This window comes from Leptonychotes weddellii, chromosome 1, assembly GCF_054177405.1.
Source record: "Leptonychotes weddellii isolate Sample4059 chromosome 1, ASM5417740v2, whole genome shotgun sequence".
In the NCBI taxonomy this organism is placed as follows: domain Eukaryota; kingdom Metazoa; phylum Chordata; class Mammalia; order Carnivora; family Phocidae; genus Leptonychotes; species Leptonychotes weddellii.
Genome location: NC_138369.1, coordinates 45,377,939 through 45,403,760, shown reverse-complemented (window position 1 = coordinate 45,403,760; position 25,822 = coordinate 45,377,939). Strand labels below are relative to the sequence as shown.

General features: G+C 42.4%; 1 protein-coding gene and 1 long non-coding RNA gene across 2 annotated transcripts in view; both read left to right on the top strand.

The window, feature by feature from the left end:
* LOC145721894 (uncharacterized) overlaps nt 1–25,822 on the top strand; it is a 119,067-nt gene that overhangs the window by 16,730 nt on the left and 76,515 nt on the right. The gene's annotated exons all lie outside the window — the stretch shown is intronic.
* The window catches only part of LOC115941195 (uncharacterized), a 39,018-nt gene continuing 26,897 nt past the window's right edge, over nt 13,702–25,822 (top strand). Inside the window, exons 1-2 of the mRNA XM_081802558.1 lie at nt 13,702–13,760; nt 14,699–14,813. Coding sequence (XP_081658684.1) covers nt 13,702–13,760; nt 14,699–14,813 — 174 coding nt within the window. The remainder of the gene's footprint in view (nt 13,761–14,698; nt 14,814–25,822) is intronic.

Here is a 25,822-nt window from a genome sequence, read left to right as displayed (position 1 = left end):
GGTTTTACTCATTCATGATTCCATCTCCAGACTTAACCAATGGGAAAAGGGCAGATAAGAGACAACTTGTTTCTTCTTTTACTTTTTCCTAATTTGTAGAGAGAAATTAAGAGCTTGCCCCCATTTGTCTTTATTCAACCATCTGGTTAAAAAAAAAAAAATCAGTGCTAAATTAGAAATATTTACATCTTATTGTTGCAAGACAAAATCATTGAGTTTTTTAATTACCAGTACAGTAAACTGCTGTGGATTGGTTTATTTTTAATTATGCTACTAAACTTAAGGTATAATGGGATAAATGGGATAATACCTACCCCCACCAAGTTGCTGTTATAGTGTGCTTTGAAATCTTAGAAGTATAATATAAGCATCAATTCTTGTAAGGCTAAATGCAAATGAACCAAATGGAAAACTGCCATAGTTTTTTTAAATAAATTTTTTTCTTGAGACACCATAGGCCTTTGAACATAAATGTCTTGAATTAAACTTTAAACAATCATTAACCCTTAAAATAATTTGTATTAACTGGATCTTGAGTGTCAAAGACATTAGCAACATAGTTTCGTTGTAGAAGAACCTATAGAAAACTACTTGATTCTAGTCCAGGTATAAGAATACACATTAACTTTCAAATAAATCTTTGTAGAACCTCCTAATATGAAACAGTTGCAACTTCTCAGTTAATCATGATCTTTAAAAGAATATTCTTACCTATTCTGAAATTAACTCTTCAAAAGGATAGCTGAATAGCTTTGTCTCTCGCATGCCCGCATGTGTTCTCTGCAGTTCTGTCATGCGTACTTCTGTTCCATTGCCCTGTCCTCTCCCCACTCAAGACTTGGTCAAGCTCATCCTTCTGGTCAAGTCCTGTTTCCTTCCCCATGGGGTCTGCCTGGTATTCCTGTTGGCCCTTCTAAAGTACCAACCTCCTTTGAGAAATGGTTTCTTTTCTTTTTTTTTTTTTTTAAAGATTTTATTTATTTGACAGAGAGAGAGATAGCGAGAGCAGGAACACAAGCAGGGGGAGTGGGAGAGGGAGAAGCAGGCTTCCTGCCGAGCAGGGAGCCCGATGTGGGACTCGATCCCTGGACCCCGGGATCATGACCTGAGCCGAAGGCAGACACTTAACGACTGAGCCACCCAGGCGCCCGAGAAATGGTTTCTAACTGTCTTCTTCCCACCGAGGCTGGGGTACACATGAGATTCTATAAATGAAAGTCCGAAAGAACCATGTACATTTGGGGCAGTTTGTATTATTACGTGTGAGCAAAGGAATGACTTGATCCAAACAATGCTTTAGGAAAATGAAATTGGCAAAGATCAAGAGATTTCTCCCCTGCTTTTTTCTTTTATATCTTAATATTTTCTCTTTTTAAAAATTTTATTTATTTATTTGATAGAGAGCACAAGCAGAGGGAGCAGCAGAGGGAGAGGAAGAAGCAGGCTCCCCGCTGAGCAGGGAGCCTGAGTCAGGGCTCCATCCCAGGACCCTGGGATCATGACCTGAGCCGAGGGCAGACGCTTAACCGATTGAGCCACCCAGGCGCCCCTATATCTTAATATTTTCAAATGAGCTATCACATAAGCCAGAAGAAAGCATTAAACATTATGTATACAAAAGAATGATTATCATATTCACATCCAGTCAAAAAATAAAACGTTCCCTTTCACCCCTCTCATGTTTGGCTTCCTGGATCACAACCCTCGAGGTAAATGCCCTTCCGACTCTTGTGATAGTTATTTCCTGGCTTTACTTGACAGCTTCAGTTGGGTGTATGAATGATATAATTTACTTTGCCTGACTTTGAACTTTTATATAAGGAAGTAAGCCCCATATGATCTTCTGTGTCTTGCTTCTTTTGCTCACCATTGTGAAGGTTACCCATGTTGTTGTGTGCAGCTGAAGTTTGTTCCTTTTCATTGCTGTATAGTATTCTATAGTTTACATATGCTGTAGTTTGCCCATTCTACTGTAGATGGATACCTGTAGTCCTTCCAATTTGGACTATTATAGAGTGTAGGTCAGAGCATTCTTTTGTATATATATATGTGTATATATATATTTATATCTCCTGGACTACATATGCAACATTTCTCTAGGTCAGTGTCTCTCAGCCTTTTTTCTTTTATTACCTCTCCTAAGGAGAAAACTTAATTAATTTTAAACTAAAAATTATAAATTCAAATTAAATTAATTAATCCTAAAGAGTAGGATTTTGTTGGGTAGAGTTGAGCTTTGGAAGGCTACAAGCCATTGTGATAGTCAAGATTTTTTCACTTATCAAAAATCAAATTTTGTTCTTTTGTGGGAATAATATTACCCCTATTGAAAATGCACTTTCTAGGTTATATAACTAAGGTCAGAATTGTTGGGTCGTGGAAAATGTGAATCTTCAACATTTTTAGATCATGGCAAACTGTCTTTCAGTACCAATTAAATTGTACCAATTTAAGTCATTACTAGTAGTATATGGGAGTTTCTGTGGCCACATATCCTTGCCAAAATCCTGGTACTGTCATATTTAAAATTTTTTGCCAATCTGTTAGATGTATAACAATATGACATTATGCTTTTTTAAAAATTTGTAGTTTCCTAATCATCAGTGAGGTTAAACAGCTTATGTTTATTACTTATTTGGATTCCTCTTGCCTGATGGTTTATTTCTCTATTTTAACTCTAAAAATTCTTGTATGTTCCACTTAATGTAGCCCCTGTTAAAACACAATAGGATGGCCTAGTTATTCACTTGAAAAATACAGTGAAGCCCAGAGAACTGTGTTCTAATCCCAACGAACTATTTGTCTTAGAGTTCCATATCTCTGCGACTTAGTGTCCTCATACACTAAATAAAGGTATTGACTGGGTTAGAGGGATGGTTCTCAACCCTGGCTGCCTATTCGAATTGTCATTTCAAAAATATCGATGTTTAAAGCATACCTCTACTAGAAAGTCTGATTCAATTGAATTAGAGATTTCTATATCCCTTCCAACCTAACATTCCATGATATTGATAAAATAGTCTTTGAATCATCTTCCTTGTGTGTTCCCTAAATTAGGTATGCCCGGGGACTATTTCTCTGTCGAACTGTAATCTCTTTTTGTAAATGAGTTATAAAGAGGAAGAAACTTGGGGCGCCTGGGTGGCTTAGTCAGTTGAGCATCTGACTCTTGGTTTCAGCTCAGGTCATGATCTCAGGGTTGTGAGATTGAGCCCTGCATTAGGCTCTGCACTCAGCGCGGAGTCTGCTTGAGATTCTCTCTCTCTCTCTCCCTCCTGCTAGTGTTTTCTCTCTCTCTCTAATAAATAAATAAATAAATAAATAAATAAATAAATCTTTAAAAAAAAAAAAAAAGAGGAGGACACTCCTTAATTTGGTCCACAAAAGGAAAGGTAGTGTCAGTGTTCAAAAAAAAAATTTTGTAGCTGATTTACTTACAACACTAATACGGTTTTCTCTTGTTGATACCTGTCATAACAAAATACACATCCAAAGACAATGCTAAGAAATCATAAATGAGCCTTTGAAAGAATGAGGCATATGTCAGCTTATGGTGTCTGGGCCGAATACAGCCTCATAAGGCTGAACTCATGAATTCCTGACTTTTGGTTTTTTGATATAAGATTCTATCCCATTGCCAGAAGCCAGACTTTCACTTCCAGTCAGACAAGGGGCTGCTCAGGCCTAGAACCAAGGCACGAAGTGAACCAGCTGTGCTCCAGGAAGAGTGGGTCAAAACCACTGCTCTCCTGGAGTGCGCGTGGGTCAGTGGGTGTTAGGGCTACGGATTGGTACTGCAAGAGGGCATTGTACCATTCCATGTACCTCTGTGTGTCTTCAAAAGTCCCCCAAATGAGAAGTTTTTTAAGAAACCCCTCTCCTGGTGTCCAGTCAGCCATGTTTTCTTGTGCCCATCTGCCTCTAATAACATGTGATTGTATGTGATCAATATCTGACACTTGTGTGGCACTCGTGTTTTCCAGAGTGTTTACTTGCATCTACTCAGTTGGTCATCATAGCAATCATTTTCAGAGAAACGCCTTTGGTAGCCATCTAGACCCAGGTTATGATGGCAGAAACCAAAAGCTCAAATTGGCTTTAACATATATGAAGAATGTATAGCTAAGCCATGGAATCTTGGCTCCAGGGACTCTACATAGAGGGGTTTAATGTCACAACCATCTTTCTCTTTATTGCCCCTCTTTGTTGGCACTGTTTTCTCTCTCTGCAAACAGGTTCTTTCTTTCCCATTTAGCAAAAAACAAAGCCTCAGGCAGTTCCAAAATCTCATTCTTCCTTTAGGAGTATCTTCTCCGGTGGCTCCAAAAGGGAAACCCTGGGACACAGACTGTGACTGACCTGGCCTGAGTCATATATATGCCTTCTCTGGACCACTTGCAGTAGACAGGGATGGGCTGCCGTGACTGGCCAGCTTGGGCCACAGGCACGGTGTGGGGATTGGCAGCCTCCCTCAGAACCATGTGGTTAGTTAGGGTGAGAGCAGCATTGTTCCCTCCAAAGGAGGGGCTAGTCCCCAGATTTGCCCCCCAAGCTTGACTTACTCTGCTTTCTGAATTTACCTCATCTTCTCACCTAACCACCGGTACCCCTAAGCACTCTTTATTCATTGAGCCCTTAACAAACTAGCTGCTCAGTCTCCCTCACAACCAGCCTTCAAAGGGAGAAAGAATTTTCTCCCAGATCGAAGCATAGGGGTTCTCCCTTTCTCTCTAGTACACAAATGTCTAATTCTAGGTTAACACTCAGCTATTCCTTCTCCCAAGCTCCCACACAGCATGGTAAGGCCACACCTCCTAGGGTGGGGAAGGGTCATGCTCTGGTTGCCTCTGCCAACCAACTGGGGACAGGGGAGCTGTGGACAGGGGCCAGTGTGCCACTTCATCTTTCAGTCCAGATGTTGATGGTCAGTAACAGTGTCAGTGCCTCAAGATATGGGCCTTTAGTCTCCTCTGCAGTCTAAAAAATTACTTACCATGCTGAAACTTGTTGATAAACCCAGATCTGTAATTAGGAACATAAATGACACAATACAGGCTTCGCACAAATGAACAGTTGTGGGGTATTATGGGCCCCTGTGGATTATTTGACTGAAGCAAAGGAGGGGGGAAAGCTGGTTGCTGTTGAACAAATTGCTACCAGATGTAGATTTCAATAAACACCACACTGTTGTTCCTTTGCCCGAAGGTGCTATGAATTTCTTGAGGCAACAGAGCAATCAGTAAACTGGTGACTGTTCCAACATGAATGGAGCCTCCTGGTGTTCCCTGGTCCTGAGTGTTTGTCCACAAAATGCAAGGCAGACCCAGGGGCCTCTCTCCCCTACCTGAAGTTTTATAGGTGAGTGATGTTCTTAAAATGCAGCAACCAGATCCTGTGGAACCTAAAAGAAGCCCGGAACTATGGTTGGAATGTCACAAAAAGAACCCATCAGGGTGGGGAGAGGGGGATGCTTTAAGAGAATAAGGATCAGTGGTTTTTCTTACAGATGTTACTTGTAATAGCCATGGGATGAACCTGCCTCAGTCAATAAATATGTGAGAGCCTACCCATGCCATATGATGAAGAAAGCCCACTTTCCTTCTCTTCCCTGAACTTACAGTTGAGAGGCGGAAGGGCATTCAAGCAGTAGTTAAAAATAAAAACTAGCCTCAGTGTCCTGCCAGGGAGTCCTGTGTGAACTTGCAACATGGAAGCAGCTTGTCCACCTTCACCAGCTGTTGCCATGGGCCGGCCAGCACATGAGCCTGAGCATTTGAGACTGGAAGGTCCCAGAGCCATCAGGCTACTTTGCTATACCTTGAAGGGAATAGAAAGGGGGAGAGAGAGAGATGAAGGAGATTGAGAGATGGAGGGAGAGAGAATGTGATTGATTTTAGTTTAGTATACTAACTAGCTTGTCATGTTCCATAGAATAGAGTGATTTCCCTGAGCCTTCTCTTGGTTATGGCTCTTTAATAAAAAGTTAAGCACCAAATGTATGGTTGGCCTAAATCCAACATATATGTCTGCATCACTGTGTGGTTCTCTGATCCTCTCTTTTCAGTTAGATGTTCAGCTTTTTGAGGACAAGGACCACCTTGCCCCCTTATCGTTTTTGACTAACAGCTGCTTTGCACATAAGGTATACATGGGTTGAATGCCGCCCCCAAAAAAGGAAGTTTTACATGAACAACACATCAGCTACTGAGATAGCGTTTTTGTTTTGAATTGTATGTAGGAGGTTGAGGGGCAGAGGATCTAATTGGAAGTCCTGGACTTGAATTAAGTTTGTATTTGGCCCTCAGTTGACAAATCTCTGCCTCCACTTGAACTCTGGGGGGCTCCCCCTCTCACAGGGTGGTCTGTCTTCTTTGGACAGTGATGATATGATGGCTAACTTCTGAGAACTTACTGTGTTCCAGATATCATACTAAGCATTTATTTGGATTATCTCATTTAATCTTCACAACCACTTTATTTTACAGAGGAGGAAATTGAGATGCATACAGCTAAGTTGTCTAAGTTCACGTAGCTAGTAAGTGTCGGAGCCAAGTAGTTTGGCTCCAGAGCCTGTGTTCTTAACTACTGCTTTTTTGGGCCTGCCTATAGCTAGTTGGATTCCTCTTATAAATGGCAGACCTTTGTATGTTTGGCCATGCCTCCCAAACTTCTGTTCTCCAGATTTGTGCTTTGATAAATCATCATGGTCTATGGGTCCTACCTTTTCAAGTCAGAAACTGGGTTTTGCCAGAGCATGAAGACTCTCAGGGTTTAATTCCCAACAGCTAAACTCATAAGAGTTTGATATATAAGTGAGGCTGTTTAATTTGTTCTGTCTGCCACTCCCCATATGTACCTGGCGAGACGGTGATCACAAGATTTCATGATCACTGGAGCTGTGATACCCCAAGTACAGCAGGGATCTGCTTTCCAGTGAGATCACCTCGCTAATTTCTGGACAGCAGCAGAGACATTAACAAATTCTTGCACGAATTCTGAGACTTTTTCAAAATCCACATGGACCCTGTTACCATCTATGAACTATCTTCTAGAGTTATGTAGGTTGTAGCTTTCTTAATTAAAATAGATCTCCAGATATCACTCCTTTGTCACTTTGATTGAAGATGGAAATTCCCAATCTCTTCAACTGCTTTTCTATAGTCTCTTCAGATGACTAACTTCCACACATGGCTAATGTCCTCCAGGGCATATCAGTTCTGCAGGGCTAACCTTATTTTCAAGATGTGCAGAGAGACCTCAGTATATCGCCCCCCCCTCAGATATGCTAACTACGGTCATTATCACACAGGAAATTCCCAGATACCTTATTGGAAACTTGAGAAAAATATTCCTTTGGTGGGGGTGGGGGGGAGAGGTGTGTGTGTGTGTGTGTGTGTGTGTGTGTCTGTGTGTGTGTGTATTTTAATTCCAGTATGGTTAACATACAGTGTAATACGAATTTCAGGTGTAAAACATAGTGATTCAACACTTCCATACATCACCTGGTGCTCATCACCACAAGCGCACTCCTTAATCCCCATCACCTATTTAACTCATCTTCCACCCACCACCCCTCTGCTAACCATCAGTTTGTTCTCTACTCCTTGGTTTCAGTGGAAAGGAAAAGGCAAGCTGGGTGCATTTAAAAATAACCCCAAACGTCTGAGTCTGCTAAAGACCAAATCTTTTGAAAAGGGCAGGTCAGGTACAGGTGCTTGATCAAATAGGAGTAAGGATAGACATTTGTAGGCCCAATCAGCACGTGAGATGGAGCACTGGGTACTATCTACCCAGTAGAGTTGAACCCAAAGGGAAGTGATGGGCCTTTTGGCCTGAGTATCCCACTGGTACAAAGGGCCTCTGCCAGCTAATATGCATGTGGCTGTTATGCCCAAGAGGAAACACTGTAGAGTTCGGCACTCAGCAATTGTTGAACCGTGAGTAACTGGAAGGCAGGCACTGGATTTTAGTTAAGTCTGTGATTCCAGCACCTGGTGTGAGAGCTGTACATAGAAAATGCAATAAAGGGTCTTTTTTAAAAAAAAATAAATGATACTCAATTTATATAAAATATCCAGAATAGGCAAATCTGTAGAGACATAAAGTAGATTGATAGTTGCCAGGAGCTGGTGGTGGTGGTGGGTTAAGGGGAGGGGGGAGAGTTGAGGGAAAATAAAGGAATAATTGCTAATAGGTACTAGGTTTCTTTTGGAGATGATGAAATGTCTTGGAATTCTATCGTGATGATGGTTGCACAACTCTGTAAATATACTAAAGTCACTGAATGGCACACTTTAAATGGGCCAATTTTATGTTATGTGAATTATAGCTCAATAAATTTCATTTAAAAATGAATGGGAAGGTGACTCTCATAAAAAAAAAAATGCCCACTAGACATCAAGCAGACTATGGTAGGGAAAAGACTAGGGGCATTCTGAAAAGCAAATTAACTTACGCTAATTTGATCTACTAGAGTCCTTTGGAGTTAGCCCTTGAGGACTGGAGAATCAGTTAACTAGTTTACATTTACATAACCAGTTAACTAGTTTACACAGGCTTGATACCCATAATAAAGAGCATTTTAAAGTTGAGTCACCTTAGGGTAGAGAATTTGTTAAGATTGGGGGACTGAGGTTTACCGGGTAAAGTCAAAGAGCTGAACACTTTATTGGAACAGCAAGTATTACAGATATTAGTGTTTAGACGCATTCTGTTTAGTATTTTTTATGCACAGTCAATCTCCAAGTTACCAATAATATTCCACAGTTCACCAGCATTCAATAAGCACCTACTCTGTGCCAGTGGGCAAACCAAGGGAGGCCCAGTTCTTGCATGCTGGAAGTGCATAGTCTCCTGGGCTCCCGCAGGCCCAGTTCCAGTCCGGTAGGGGATAGGCCCACTGACTGCCGAACTGAGCAATCTGGGAAACCCAGAGAGGATATTGCAAACAGCCCCTCCTTTCTTACCAAGCATGGAGTATCTGCAGCGATTTCCACCATGCTTAGAGAGCCACAATCCGATGAGAACATTCACTGTACAGTAGAAGGAGGGGTGGTCACTTCGATGTTGAGGGGGCTGAGAGGTCTGTGGATTCCCGGGGAGAGCAGAGGGAGTCATGGACCTTCTTGCCATGGGGCCTGAGCACTGGATGTCCTTGAAATGCAGAAAGTCCTGTCCACAAACTTTATTAACTTTTTTTCCACCTAAAAATAAGCCAAGAAGTTTCATAGTAATCCAGAATCATCTTCACAAAAGATAATACAAGAAAACTCAGGGATAAAAAGATATGCTTGCTAAAAAAGACAATTTCCCAGCTTCGGCTGGTCCTTGGAGCCAACAAAAGCAAAGCCTCATCAGTATTTAATGAGAGAGAGGGAACAGCTAGAAAGGGGTGGAGAAGTAGACAGAAGGAGGCTATTTAAAAGGCCCTAAAGTGCTGCAGCTGTTTTGGCTAATTTTTCTCATTTCAGTGATGTTCCAAGCTCTTTGTCTTCTCTGTGGGGCAAATTCATTTGTGTCTCTCGTGAGTCATCCTGCCCACAAATAATCTCTCTTGGAGTAGCCCTTATGAAAATAGACAATTCACATTGCATTGTGTGAACTGGCAGTTGTATGTCCCTTCCCTGGGTGGGCTGCATTGCGTCTGGTCTGCCTGCATCCACACATGTCAGGACTTCTAAGGTCTAGCATACCCTCGGTATGCTCAGTGACAGGAGGGCACAGAAGGAGACATCTGGACTCCCCGACTGAGTCAGGCAGGGAAGGCTACAGACAGCAGGCCCCGGTCAGCTGACTGCTCCCTCCTAAAGGTTTCTAGATCTCATAGATGTAACTTTCCCCACAAGGGTTTTAGGGTATGGAAAAGTAAACATCAAAGGAAATTCCGTGTAAGTAAACATTACTGTCATTCCAACCTGGATCTTGCAAATTGAGCTTTTCCTTTTAAGACAGTATTTTCTTTACTATCTGGCCTGCAAATCTGACCAAACAGCATTTTTCTTTAAGATTTCCATAGGGAAACACGGAGCTCTTCAGAGACTACAATGGATGTCTGTTGTTTGCTGCTTAGCAAAATTTACTTTTCCCTAATGATCACCTTGGTTTTATTCTGAGAGACCATCTAGGACGTTACTTTCATCCCATGTGCTTTTCTGGTGGAGTTGGCTCCACCCTTGGCTCAGGGTTGGAGTGTGTAACTGTGGCCCAGGTCAGTCAGTACATCATATTTCCCTGGCCGTGATGATTGGTGCAGAACTGGGCATCTGACCCAGTCATGACCAATGAGATCTACTGAGCCTTTGGCTTAGGAGCTGGGGTCAGGGCTTGGAGCTTTGCCAGTGTGAGCTCTGGGCTGGGGCAGCTCTCTAGCGATTATGAGTGGAGAGCCAATTTGAGCATGGAGACCACACATGGAAGAGAGCTGAATCTAACTGAGGAGGGAAAGGGCGAGGACAAGGATGGTCATGGTGTTATCCTCTAATCAGCCAAGCTGCCCTGAAGGTACCATTATCCTGGTCTTTCCAGGCATGTGAGCCAAAAAGTTCGGGTTCAGCTTGAGTTAATCAGGGTCAAGTTTGCTGTCCCTTGCATGAGTTTTAACTCATTCAGGGGCAGTGTTTCACTCATACCCAACATCTAGCAGAGTGCCTGCATGTAGAAGAAGTTCAGTATTTGTTTATGCACAAATTTTCTTTCAGTTGAACAGTTATTGAACACTTATGAGGAACAAATGTATTATTCTGGATCCTATAGGGCTGCACTGTCCAATATGGCAGCCACAGGCCACATGTGGCTCTTTAAATTTAAGTTAATGAAAATTAAACAAAATAATAAAAACTCCAGTTCCTAAATCACACGATCTACAAGGCAAGTGTTCAATGCTTCTTTCTTGGACAGTGCAGATACAGAACATTTCTATCATTGCAGAAAGTTCTATTGGACAGCGCTACTGTAGAGAATACAAACATACATAAGACTCAGACCATAATTCCAGGAAGCTGTATTTTTGCAGATGTTTGTTTTGAAATGATCAATAGCTCAACATATAGAACAATAGTCTGGCTTACTGAAAGGAGTGATTTATGAAAAGTCAGCTTTCTCTCATGTATAATGATTTATGTATAAATTCTAATGTCATGGTTTAATGAAAAAAATTACCATATGGAGCCACACATTATACAAAGTGAGGTGTGCATAAACGTTCTTTCAGGCAAGAGGAACTAGCATTTCCTAGACCTGGAAACTGAAGATACTTAAAATGCCTTGTTGACTTTTAGAGCCTTTTCAGGAAATAAGTCATTGATTTTTAAGTGGAACATCACTCAAGTAGTAAAGTCCTAAAATTTCTCACAGAATTCATTCCTTCTCTTAACCCAGTAAGACTTGCATGTGCCAAACCATAATGATGGCGATACTAAAATAGCCTGGACCAGAGAAATCAATTTCTGGCAAGTGGCTCCCAGACACCTAGTGATCCTCTTCTGCCCTTTGATGTCCCACATCCAGCTCTTCACCATCCCTTTCCTCAGAGTAGGGTGTCTGAAGCAGATTCTGACTTCGGCAAGACTCATTTTGAAGAGAAATGGAAACAGCCTCCCAGCAGTTCCTTACCCCAGTGGCATCCGTTTCTCCTGACAGCTATAGGAGAGGCTGACAGAGGTTGTCAGCGTGCTGCTTGCTCCTTGTTGACCTGGAAGCCAGCAACACTCACAGAGCTGAATGGATTCTGCCCTCACCAGGGGCTGGTATCCACCCCTCTGATTTCACCCATGCTGACACCAACTATATTTTCTTTTTTTTTAAGATTTATTTATTTATTTTAGAGAGAGCAGCAGGGAGGGGGAGAGGGAGAGGGAGAGAGAATCTTAAGCAGACTCCGTACTGAGTGCAGAACCCAACACGGGGCTCAGTCTCACGACCCTGACATCAGGACCTGAGCCAAAACCAAGCGTCAGATGCTTAACTGACTGTGCCACCCAGGCATCCCACAACTATATTTTCAGCCTCATGTCCCCAGTTCCCCCACTGAAGGCTCCCACCTTAACCAAACTGGTTTACTTAAAGTCCAGAGCATCTCTGTCCTTTTGGCTTGTACTGTGTTCCTATCCATCCACCCCGCTTTCAGTTAAGGATTTCTCCTCAAAACGTAAGTACCTCTTTTCAAACCATCTAAGCCAGAAACTCTTTATCCCTCCTTTGAGCCTATACACATTGTGTGTACTACTGTCTTTTTTAATAGCAGCTTTATTGAGATGTAATTCACATATCCTGTGATTCACCCATTCAAAATATACAGTATAAAGTGTTTTTTTTTTTTAATATGTTCAGAGTGACACAGCCATCACCATGGTCTGTTTAGAATATTTTCATGGCCCCAGAAAGAAACCCTGTACTCTTTAGCTGTCAGTCCTCATTTCCTCTAAGCTCCCTAGGCAGTGACTAATCTACTTTCTGTGTCTATAGATTTGCCTTTTCTGGACAAGTCACATGAATGGAATCCTGCAGCAGCGGGTCTTTTGTGACTGGCTTCTTCTACTTAGCATAATGTTTTCAAGGGCCATCCATGTTGTACCATGTATCAGTACTTCATTCCTTTTTAAGGTCAGGTACTATTCCTGTATATGGATAGACCACATTTTGTTGAGCCATTTGTCAGTTGATGGGCATTCAGGTTGTTTCCATTTTGGGGGCTATTATGAACAATGCTGTTATGAACATTTGTGTACAAGTTATGTGAACATACATTTTCACTTCTCTTGGGTATATACCTAGGAGTAAAATTGCTAGGTTGTATGGTAATTCTGTGTTTTTTGCCTTTTTGGGGGCAACATTATATATTCTGATACTTAAATCGCATAGTATTTAGTTATCATTACTATATCTTGCCTTACTTAGGAAATTTAAACCCTTGAGGGAAGGAAAAAAGCCTTATTTTTTTCTTGCTACTCCACCCAGTACCTACCATCATGTCTACCTAATAAAAAAAACACAGTCACTTTTAGGACTGGAAAATGTAATGGAAAGTAGAGACCTATGGCATTCTCTTCCTTGTGTAAGCCTAATTTATGTCACCCTTTTCTCTTAGTGCTGCATCTGTATTTCTCTAAAGTATTTGGTCTCCCTGAGGCCCAGCTATTGGAGGTGAATTCCCTGCAGATGCAGATGATCAGTGTACAACACCCCACAGGTCTGCACATTCTGAGGGAGCTGTACTTTGGGGCACAAAGGAAGGGCAGCTTCAAACCTGTCTCCTTGCAGACAGCACTTGTGCACTGTTCTCCACTGCGGAGAAAGGTCAGCTTTTGTGGAGTAATAACATACCTCCAGGAAGCAGGGCTTCTCAAGGCCTTTATTCACCTATCACTGATAACTAAAATGTTTAAAGATGTGATAAAAGCCATTAAAAGGAAAAGAGAGCTTCCTGCTTTTTCTCCCCTGATCAGACCCTAAAAAAACAGCTTTAACAAAGGGGAGAAAAGACGCTAGGCTTATAAAACGGAGGCCCTGCATCTGTCTTTGGGTCCACCTTGAAAGAGTAAGATCAGAAGTACTTTATCCCAAACTCTTGCTGGCAGGAAGAACTATACCAGGCGGCACTGTTGCTAAACTGGTTCTTTTCTCAGTTGGTGAAATCACTAGGTGTGATAAGCAGCTGCTCTGCAGCAAGGGGTGAGACAGCTCTGTCTGATTCTCTAGCAGCAGATGGCAGCCGTGGGTGATGTTGGACAGAAGATGGAGGGCTGTGCTTCCCAGGCTGAAAGGTAACGTGCAAGTCAAAGAGGAATGCCTCTAATTGGGACATAACTGGTCTTCAGTGAGCCCTTATCAAGGGTTCTTATGGTACCCTAAAATAATTGAACTCCACCCAGGAGTTAAGTCAATGCTAAATGAAAGCAAGAGTTTACGTTCTTTTGCTCTTCTGAGTGGGGAAACTAGCGTTCTAGTGCATACAATAAGGACTTCCAGTTGCATAGCATCTAATAAGCACATAGTAACTATACTACTGCAGAGATAACATAAATTCGTGTACCTCTCTTATCACTTGCTCATGGCCACATGGAGGGCTCTCTTGGGAAGGATTTTTGAGGCCAATTTCAAGCTCATCAGGAAAGATGGTCATATATTGAATTAGTGATGTCTGTCATGAACACCTAAGAGATTAAGAAGTATCATGTGTGTTGAAGAGTTGCCCGAGACCTGGAGCTCCTCGATAGCAAGGACAGTCTAGTCTCTGGACCTGGCACAGAGTAAGTCAGCAGTAGGTATGTATTGGTTGAATGACTGATTTGATTTCCTAGTTTGGGAATTGGCCCATAATTCTAAGTTAATGACACATGTTAAATGCCTTAACAGTAAATGAATTTTTTGCAACAAATATTTCCCAGAGAACTTTGATTTTCATGGAACTCTTGCCTTGATGTTTTCAAAACAGCTTTCCATTTTGCTACAGTGAAATAGTAACATTTTAAGAGTTTCCATTTAAATTGGCTACTCAAAGCAGATTTCATCATTTTCTGTTTCAGTGCCTAGAGAAGCATCTTGGTAGTTTAGAAGGACCACCGGCTTAGAATTCAGATTTGGGTCTTAGAGCTTGTTAAACACTTAGTGACCTTAGCTAGTCACTTCTCCACTCTGGGTCTCCATGCCCTCCAAAAATATTAGAAAATTCGTCAGTAAGCTCTTTGATTCTGTGAATCAGGATAGAAGATGAAAAAGAGAACGGGTTTCAACAAGATAATCTTGCTCTCTTCAGCCTAGCTGATTGCTTCTCTGACTTCAGCTTCACTTTTCATCCTAAGAGCAGTGATCTCAGGGTAAGGAGGAGGAATGACATTTTTAATGATGATCACTTACAGTAAAGTGTCAACATAATGAAAGCCTTTCTGATATCCCTGCAGAATGTTACATGAGGTTTGCCCTATATTCCAAGATGATTATGTTATGCGTGATACATAAAAATATAGTGTATCATCTCAGACACGTCTTAGCTGACATTCACCAAGAATCTGACAAATAAATGTTTTTATATTTATGTACATTCTGCCTGATTCGGAAGAAAGATGTAATAAGAAAGTTATGCTCAAAATAATTAAGCCTGAAAACCTTTAGAATGAGAAAGGACAAGAACCAAGTTGTTTTTTTGTTTTTGTTTTAAGTCATTATTTTAGGAAACTTAAAGAAAGCTTCCAAAGTTGAACGTGAAATGTAACTTCATGGTTCCTGGCAGCCAAAGCAAGAGGGAGGTAATGGGCTACCTTGTTCTCCTTGTCTGACAACAGCCAGTGTAACTTGCTTTGGGGAAGAAAAGGAAAATGCAAGCACAATTTGTCATCCTGCCATGCTTATTCTAATAGCCTCTTATCAAAGCAATAGCTATCAGTTGATAAAGAAACCACTGAATCGTGAGTAAGAGAGCCAACGTAGACCAAACCTTATTTTACTGGTTGGTTGGTAGCCTATAGCCAGGCCACATACAATAATAGCAGCTGGTGCTTACTCTTAAGGTGCTTTTGTGCCAGACACTCTTCTAAGTACCTTACCTATATTAATACATGAAATCCTCACAATAGCCACGTGGGTTAGGAACACAGTGAGGTCTGTGATCTTAACCACTGCACCATAATGCCTCTTGCATCTCTGAAATCACACGGAGATTTAACTCACCACCAGTTACACAGCATCTCAGCTCTGAACCAGTTTACAAAATAGGCAGCTGCAGTGCTTCATAACTGGGTGGATCAGTCCTTTGCTCTCTGAGTTAACGGTTCTTTTCATGTTGTTTTAAGGTGGCATCTTGAATTCCAAAGAACAGTGTAGCATTGCTTTGCACATCTCCTTGTTGGTGTGAAGAACATCATATATCAGCCATGTGTCCTCTCATTCCAAGGTATCTTTAATCTACATCAGGGATGCTAAATCAGTCAGCTCCAGGAGGGGAGGTGCCCACCTGGAAAACTGTATTGAGAAGGGTTCGCAAGCCTGGTTCAGATGTCATGAGAGAGAGGTTCATGGCTGAGTAGTAACATCTGCCTTGAACAAGCACAAGTCTGTGTCTTTGCTGTCTATAATCTAGTTCAGGATCAGAGGTTCCCTCTAAACTGCATGGCTTCTGAGGTTACTTTTCTTTTGAGAGGAGAACAGGATGTAGTGATTCACATAATTCATTAATTCATTCTACAAAAATTTATTGAATTCCTGCTTTGTACAAGACACACAGTAGTAAAATGAGTAAGTCAAAGTCTCTGTCTCCACAAATTTTATTCCAACCAGAGACCTATAAATTGTAACAATTTCTATACAGTGAGATAATAAGCATTCTTAGAAAGTGCTGTGGGAGCACAAAGGAAAGAGCTGCTGTCTATCCCTGGGAAGGGCAGACAGGCTTCACAAAGAAGCTGCCAGTTAGTCCAAACCCGAACTCAGTCCATGTATATGGAGCCTGTAAGGGAGTGTGTTTTGACAGCCACCTGGCATGACCAACATCTCCCGTTGTTTCTGTCACTATCATGTTCAGAATACATACAGCACCACCATTACTACGGCATTTCTTTTGAGTCTCAAAGAGCAGTTACACACCCAGGAAGAGAGGATGAAATTAATCCATCATGTTGGATCAATATTTTACAAGTTTGGCTGAATGACCTTTGGGTAAGATAAAGCCAGGGAAATAGGGAGCCAGTACCGGACAGGTGAAATAGGACACTCAAAGGGAAAATCAGAAATGCCAGGAATAAGGCAACATTGGCATTTTCCGCAGGCCAGTTCTGTGTCCACTGGGAAACACATTGTCTGTAGACATATGAAAACTATGGAGAGCAGTGGTTGGGGTCAGAAATGGCTTCACGAGGGCCAAAAAACCCCAAATAAAGTCATTTTGGGGCTAATCTTTGTATTTAGAAAGAGCTTTGCCCTAATCCTATTTGGGATTTCTACAGCATACTCTCTCTTAAGAGAAGTCACAAGGCTTTCATTTTTCCCTTCTCACTGCCTTGTGAAGACAGGTATCTAAAATCCCCGTTTGCAGGTGAGGAAATTGAATTTGTGGTGTGAGATCACACAGTGAATTGAGCAAAGACTCACAAGCAAGTGCTTACTCTCTCTTACCCCTACATTTACCTTTACATTTAATGCTTAGAATGAGGAGAATTGTCCTTGGTGGTTTTAAGAAACTAATAAAGCTTTATATTATATTTAATCATCAAGAAACAAAAGATTAAAACCAAGAAGATACTTTGGAGATAATCTTATCCAATGCTCTTGTTCTAAGATGTGGAATCTGAATCCAGGGGACAGCTCCCAGTAACTTGAGAGGTCCAGCCATTAAAACCTACTCAGGGGCACCTGTGTGGCTCAGTCGGTTGAGCATCCAACTCTTGATTTCAGCTCAGGTCATGATCTCAGAGTCGTGGGATCAAGCCCACGTCAGGCTCCATGCTTAGCATGGAGTCTGCTTGGAATTCTCTCTCTCCCCCTCTCCCTTTGCCCCTCCCCCTGCTCGCTCTGCCTCTTAAATAAATAAATAACTAAATATATCTTTAAAAATAAAAAAATAAAACCTACTCAGTCCTTATGGTTTCTTTTTCTAACTGGAAGCCAGTGCCTCTAAGAGCTGTTTAAGAGGGCACCTGGGGGGACTTAGTTGGTTAAGCGGCTGCCTTTACCTCAGGTCATGATCCCAAAGTCCTGAGATGGAGCCCCGCATCGGGCTCCCTGCTCAGTGGGGAGGCTGCTTCTCCCTCTCCCTCTGCTGCTCCCCCTGCTTGTGCTCTCTCTCTTTCTGTGTGTGTCAAATAAACAAATAAAATCTTAAAAAAAAAAAAAAAGGCGCCTGGGTGGCTCAGTCAGTGGCTCAGGTCATGATCCCAGGGTCCTGGAATCAAATCCCACATTGGGCTCCCTGCTCAGTGGGGAGTCTGCTTCTCCCTCGCCCTCTGCCCCTCCTCCCCGCTCATGCTCCCTTTCTCTCTCTCAAATAAATAAATAATAAAAATTTTAAAAAATAGATCTTTAAAAAAATTATTTTAAAAAAGCTGTTTAAGAGCCTCTGCTTATCCTCTGGGACTCAATTTAAGGACTTCTGCTGGGTCCCTGCCCTCAGTTTGCATTTGGGTTCAGAGCCTTCCTGGCACTGTTAACTTCCTGTTAAGAGCCCTCGCTCCTCCCATAGATTTCTGTCCATTTATTAGACTCCCACCATTTCTGAAACAACTGTTCACTTCAGCTTGCAGCAAAAAGAAAAAAAAAAAAAAATCAACCTTTGCAATTCAAAAAAGACTCAGATTGCTGACCAGAAGCATAAGAGGTCTCCCTTTAAGGTGTTACATACTAGTTGTGCCGTCCTTACCTGCTTCTGACTGGGCCACCTTTCAGGGAAGCATCTCTTTCTTGCCCCTTATGAAGGGTTGCAAGAAGTAGACAGTGCCTCCAATAATCTGATGCTTCCCTCAATCCCCTAAACCTCTGGCCTCGTTAAACTGATTGTTTTACTGCCTGTAGCAGCAATTGGGAATTTTTCTGCCCCAGATGTGGGAGGTTCTGTGGCTTCCCCTCCCGCCTCGTCTCACACTTTTCTGCATTTGCTTACTTTCAGCTCTACATTCCTGGTACCATTTCTGAATTATTCAGGACTCTGTTGGTTTCAAGTGAAATAGACCCAACTTGAATTACCAGAGGCAAACAGAAATACGGAAGCATTGCACACAACTGAAAGAAACGTTGATCAGAAACACCTTGGGAAAAGCTGCAGTTCAGGAGTAACAGGAACAGGGGTTGTGGCTGCAGACAGGCCTCTTCCGCAAGACAGGAAACATGGCTGCTGGCAGCTCTAGAGCCTCCTAATTCATAGCTGCAGTCACCTGACATGGACTGGCCTCTTGGGTCCCAGATTGAAAACCCAGGGCCTGGCTTAGGTCTGGTGCTCATTTTGGGGCCAATTAGTTGGGCCAGAGAGGCAGGGTCTATAAAGGAGCATGGTTAGCAGTCACTATCAGAAGATGTTTGCCATTACTAGAAGCCCCGAGGGTGCTGGGCATTCAAAACTAAAGGTGTCCAGGGGCGCCTGGGTGGCTCAGGCCTTTGAGTGTCAGCCTTCAGCTCAGGTCATGATCCCAGGGTCCTGGGATCAGGCTCCCTGCTGAGCAGGGAGCCTGTTTCTCTCTCTCCCTCTGCCTGCCGCTCCCCCTGCTTGTGCTCTTTCTCTCTCTCTCTCTCTCTCTGAGAAATAAATAAAATCTTAAAAAATAATAATAATAACTAAAGGTGTCTGAACAAACCTGAGAGTCCATCCTGAGAGGAATGACTGAGAACAGGTTGAAAAACAAGAGGCATAATATGCTTTTAAAAAATATTATATATTCGGGGTGCCTGGGTGGCTCAGTTGGCTAAACATCCAACTCTTGGTTTTGGCTCAGGTGTTGATCTTAGGGTTGTGAGATCGAGCCCCACATTGGGCTAACGCTTGGCATAGAGTCTGCTTTGAGACTCTCCCTCTCCCTCTGCCCCTCCCCCTGCTTGTGCACACACATGCACACTCTCTAGCGCTCTCCCTCTCTCTCAAAAAAAAAATAAAATCTTTAAAAAAATATTATATAGTCAATAAAGCTTTCCTAACCGACTTTCCCTTCATTGACTCTCCTGATTAATTAACTGTGCACTCTCTTGTTAAAACATTATCTGGTACCCACGGAGGCTGGATGCTCCCAGCTAGTAGGCTAGTTTCTAGAACACCTGCACATTTCTGCTCCCACCAGTTGGGGTGTATGCTTTCCAAAACCTGGGAATGCCAGATGGACTTGTAATTATACCATTTAATTAAATATCCCCCTAGTGAAAAAACAATGCAAGAAGAAAGTTATTCCTATGGAAATCAAGTTTAATTCAGAAAGATTTGATGACAGCCAGTAGCTAGAAGCAATGGCTCTTCTGTAGTGAGGGAGAGGGCTTTTACCTTTTATTCCAGAAGAGGTTCTGGAGTCTAATCCCCTGTATTAAAATTCTAGCTGTGTAACCTTGGGCAATAGTAGCAGCATCTTGAGACTTTGTAAAATGGAAATAGTAACAGCCTTGTTGGGGAAACTGTTAGGATTAAACAACTTATTTCCGTTAAAGAATTTAATAAATTTATTTCTCTTAATAACAATTAGAAGTGCTTAACCATAGAGAAAAATCATTTATTTCTCAAATCAGTCCATGAAAACATAAATAATTTTTTTAATGTAAAAGGACACCTCCAGAAAGTTCTAGAGGTATGTGAAAATCCAATTTATTAGGATGAGTCTATAGGACATCCTCCTTCCCGAGTATGTTTGGCTTTTAAAAAGAAAAAAAAAAAGCCAGGGAAAAAACTTTAAAAGTAGAGGAGATGATTGGAAAGTCTCGGTGTAGCTTTAAGGAGCCTCTGAGTTGCAGCAGAACCCATGCTGGCTCTATTCATAACTTTGCTTTCTGGACTAGTATTCTAGAAGTTGGTACGTTCTTTTCATTTGTGTCTTTCACAGAGGGCAGTAAGATTTAGTTCTAAGTATATTTTGGGCATCCGGATTCTAGTCAGCATTTCTGGCTCTGTTTTAGAACCTAAAGTCTGCGGCTTATTCCTAATGTGGAAAATGGAATAATCCCCCAGGCACAAGAAGAAGAACTCCAACATTCAGGCTGCCGTTACTATAGCGAGACAGTGCTACAGACATCACAAGACTTGTTATACAAGGAAACATGATTACAGTGGATTAGAGAAACTCGCCAGAGCCTTGAAGGATTTATTGCTTTATTGAATTCTGAATGAGACATAAATATGCTTTTCCCCCTCTTAATTTTGGACCCCATATGGAGAAGGTGAGAAAATTCTTCAGCAAATTCTAGAATGCTTAGCTGCTAAAGATTGGTTGGGTATTGTATCCAATTCATATTGCAAAGGGCATGAATGCTTGCTTGGCAGAGATGCAAAACAGTCACTCCTTTCTGTCTGCGCTGCCAAGTTAGTTACTGCCTTGTCTCCCAGTGGGAGAAAAATGTAGCTCCTTGGGGAGTCTTCTGGAAGGCAGCATGGTGTAATGGAAAAAGCAATGCACTCAGAGGCACGAGGCCTGGATTGCAGCTTCCACATTTATAAGCTCTGTGATTTTCAACAGGTTACTTAAACTCTTGTATCAAATATAGGAAGAGTAATCCCCCTCTCAGAGGGTGGCATTAAGGATTAAAGTATGTTAAATATCATGTAGAAAATCTCAAATGTTAGTTGCATGAGCATCAAAATGGCAGCTGTGGTACACTCCTTTGAGTTCATAGATCTTAGAATTTTGCTGATAGCCTAGAGAGGGAGTTTTAAAAATAAGGATGGTCTGTCATCTTCTGTGTTCTTCAGATTCTTTGGTTTCTCTGGAAGCTGAAGTGATAGCATGGGTTAGTGGTTAGGAATAGCTTTGGAATCAGACAGACCTAAGTTTTAAATTCACTGCTTGCTAGCTGTGAAGCATTGAACAATCCACCTGACTTCTGTTTTCCTCAGTTTCCTCATCTATAAAATGGATATAAAAATAGTGCCTCAGCCATTCTTTATCCCTTTCCCCTGTTTTATTCTCTATATGGCACTTAATCACTATCTGAAATTGTTTATTTCCTGTCTCCTACTCCAGCCCCCACTCAAATAGAATCCCCATAAGGGCAAATACTTTATATGTGTTCTTTACCACTTTACGTGTCTTGCCTAAGATAGTGACTGGTACCTTGTTGTTATTCTTTTCACCCTTGATTCCTGTTTTTTTAAAAAAAATTCCCCTCCCAGTATCATGGCTGAATTTACGTACAGTAGCTGAGTTAGAGACCGGGCAGGGATGTTTTGCGTTTGGAAATACCTGTGTTCTTACAGCTGAGTTTCTATTTCCTAAAGATGCTTACTCAGCTTTCCATGGCACAGTTTGACTTGTGACATCAGAAGACTGACAGGCAGAAGTCTGACTCAGGGATTCAGCTAGGAAAGAGCATGACTTTCAGCCCTGCTCACCCTTTGAGGGATGGCTGGAAAAGGCTCAAAAAGGTCTTGGATTTCAATTCATCTAGGAAGGTATTTAGCAAATTATTTTTAACCATTTGGATAGGGTACAGATCACCCGAGGAATCTGCTGTCTGTGCATAAGTGAAGAAGGAGAATGGGAGAACTAGGTGGAGCTGAGGGGAAGAGAACAGGCTTTCCTGCTGCTTCCCAGGGGACCCTGGTGACTGTCGCCCTTCCCACCCCACACCTCCAGAGCATCCTCTTTGACTTTAATGTACCTAGCATCCTGGACACCCCTAAGATTCCAAGGTGCTCCATAACCCCTAAGAGTTAGGCACTGCAGACAGATCAGTGTTTGGGCTGTTTCCCCTCGTTCATCAGCCGTCTCCTTGTGAAGAGGTGGCATTCATGGCAATGAATTGTGTCCTGGAGAAAACTGAGCCCCGAGAAGAGAAACTCTTGACTCTCCTACCTCTTCTTTCAAGCCCTGTGAACTGGTTCCTCTAAATTCCTGTGGGACCAAGATGGGCCTGCAGGTGGGGGCAGGGATGGTTCCTGAACATCCAGGGGTTGTATACCAAAGGTTGCATGTATGTGTGTTATGGAGGGGAGGCTCAATGTCATTACATTCTCAAGAGATATCTTTGGTCTAAGGTAGGTTTGGAATCATTGCCCTGAATGGACTAAATGTATTTTTTTTTTTTTTTTAGTGTTGGCAAACTCCGCAGCTTTGCCCCTCTGGCACCCAAAGCTCTGTGTGGGTGGGTTGAGGATGGAGATGCTGAAGCAGTGTACAGCCGCCCAATCTTGTTGGATTTTTGCATTATGGCTCTCTCATCTCTTCCTGAGTTTGCTCATTTGCACAAACAATTAAGCCAGGCCCATTGGTAGCCAAGTCCCAACTTGTCCACAGAGGGTTTGGTTAAAGAGGATAGTGGGAAATTCTATAAACAAGCTGTCTCTGTAGATTTGGCTTTAGGAATAAGGAAGCCACATCATCAACAAATGTGTCAGTCCCCTGAGTTTCTTACTTCAGTCACAAAACATTGCCCAGCTTTTAGAGGAGGGGCGACAATAGAACGACCTTTTCACTGAGAAGGAGCAGGATTCACACTGCATTTCTGCATCCAGGAGCATGAACATGCATTCCCCTTCTGCCCAGCACCCTTCACTGCAGACTGACCAGATTACTAATAGGCCTTCAGAGTTAGTGCGCTGGTGTTAGTCCATGTGCTCTAACTACCCAGTAAAGTGCTTCTGCCTTGCTCTTATCACAAAATTCTATTAACTGTAGGGTCTGGAAGTCCCTGGAAATGAAAAGCTGCTGGTAGGTGTGAGTGTGTCTTTGGCAGTGCAGTGACCTCATCTTTAGCAGGAGTGTGGCAGTTTCTGTGTATTGAGTATTTATCACATGCCGGGCTCTGTGCAGTGCTCTTTGAATTTGTCTTATTCGGTCCTTATCCTGAGGTAAATGTCAGTATTCCCATCTTACAGACGTAGAAGTTGAGGTTCAGAGAGGTGTAGTCAGTGATAAAGTATTAAAAAAGTGTAGGGTATGCCTGGGTGGCTCAGTCAGTTAAGTGTCTGCCTTTGGCTCAGGTCTTAAGGTTCTGGGATCAAGCCCCAACACTGGGCTCCTTGATCAGAGGGGAGCCTGCTTCTCCCTCTTCCTCTGCCTGCCACTCCCCCTGCTTGTGCACACGTGCTCGCTCTCTCTGTCAAATAAATAAATAAATCTTAAAAAAAAAAAAAAGTGTAGGGATGCCATACCACAGGGGGCCCCAAGGGTCACCAGCAGATGTGAAGCAGAGGCCCTTCCCTAAAGCCGAGTCATGAGATGGATGGAATTTAGTTTGGAAAAAGAACTTAGGGTGGAGGAGATGAGACCCAGAGTCTGAGGAAAGCACAGCCATGTATTACCATCTCCCTATATTACTCTTGTTCTGTCTTTGTCGTTTAAGATGCAGATAATCGTCTTTACCAGAATTCTTCTCAAGTCACCTGTATGGGATGAACATTCATTGTTTTTCGAGTTAGAACCATAGATACTTGCCTCCTAGTTTCTAGTTTCGTCTGGCTTTTCTCCATCCAAGTCCCACAGCCATTTACCATTGACAAGCACAGGTCCTAGTGAGTCCCGCCTTCAGTCCCTATCCCCTCCAGCTGCCACCAGGCTTCCTTTTCTGACACAGAGATCTGAGCATGTTACTCAGGGACTTCTACAGGCTGAACTTGGCTTCAGGATAAGATCGACTCCTCAGCGTGGCAGTCAGACAGCTCCTACAGCAGGCTCCAGCCTACTTCTCAAGCTTGTCGGTCCTAGCTGCCCTGCACTTCTGCCTATCCCTTGGCACTTATTCTCTCCACCTGGCAAATGTGTGCTCATCCTTTAAGCTTTCATCTTTTCTGAAGGTCCCCCTGGTTCCCTTCTCACATTTGTCACACTGGATCATAATTATTTGCTAGTTTCTTGAGAATAAGAATGATGTCTTAATTATCTTTATATCCTCAGTACCTAGCATAATGCTTAGCACATGCTGGGCACTTACTAAGAACATTTTTGAAAGAATGAATGACTGTTTGACTCTTTGATGGAGAAGTGAAGGTGAAGGATCGGGGACATAATAAATAGAAGGTCCCCTTCTGTTTACAGAAATCTCACAGTGCAGTTGTCTCACATATATTCATGTCTCATACATATATGTATTTGATCCAATAGAATTGCTGGTGTGAGAAATGTAGGTGGTTTCCCAGCATCTCACATATTCTAACTCTTCCTTTTTTTTTTTTTTTTTAAGAGAACTCAGTAAAGTACTTCATGGACTGCTTTTTTAAATAACTCCTTTAGGATTAAACTCTACAGGATTAATTACTGTATCAGTCAGATTCTTTGGGGTGGAAGTTAGATACTAACTCAAATTTAAGCAAATGTGAGGATTTATATGTTCAAATAACAGAAAAATTCGTGGATAGTTCTAGCCTTGGGCACCCCTAGATCTGTGTTCAAAAAATGTCAGTGATGACCTTCCTGTCATCTTCTCTTGCCTGGCTTTTCTCTGCACGGCTTCATTCATTCTTAGGCAGCCTCTGGCCTTGGGATAGCAAGATGGCACTGGTAGCCCCAGGCTTACATCCCCAGGCTTAGCAACGACCGTGGAAAGAGAGCCTTCTTCCCACTGGTGCTAGCTAAGGTCCTTCTTCACTGGTTACTAGTGACCCAGTTACCATGGGGGGGTCAAGGAGGTGACTATCACTGGTCAGAGCTGGGGTATGTTCCCATCTCCAGTGGTAATAGGGTAGATAGCCCACCAAAATTGCACAACCTGAGAGTCAGGGGGAAGTTGGTGAAAAATTAGGAAATTGGTGTGGTTATCATAGAGATAATGATACAGCAGGCTGAGCATACAGAGTGGCAGATATCCTTTGTGGTTACCTTTCCTTTCTTTTTTGCTAATATTTCTAATAGTTCTCATATTTCCTAGAGCTAAATGGTGTGATAGACCCCAAACAGGTGGCTTGCCTTTTCCTTTTTTTTTTAAAGATTTTATTTATTTATTTGAGAGAGAGAGAATGAGAGAGCACATGAGAAGGGGGAGGGTCAGAGGGAGAAGCAGACTCCCTGCCGAGCAGGGAGCCCGATGCGGGACTCGATCCCAGGACTCCAGGATCATGACCTGAGCCGAAGGCAGTCGCTTAACCAACTGAGCCACCCAGGCGCCCCTATTTATTTTTTAAAGATTTTATTTATTTATTTGAGAGAGAGAGAATGAGAGAGCACATGAGAAGGGGGAGGGTCAGAGGGAGAAGCAGACTCCCTGCCGAGCAGGGAGCCCG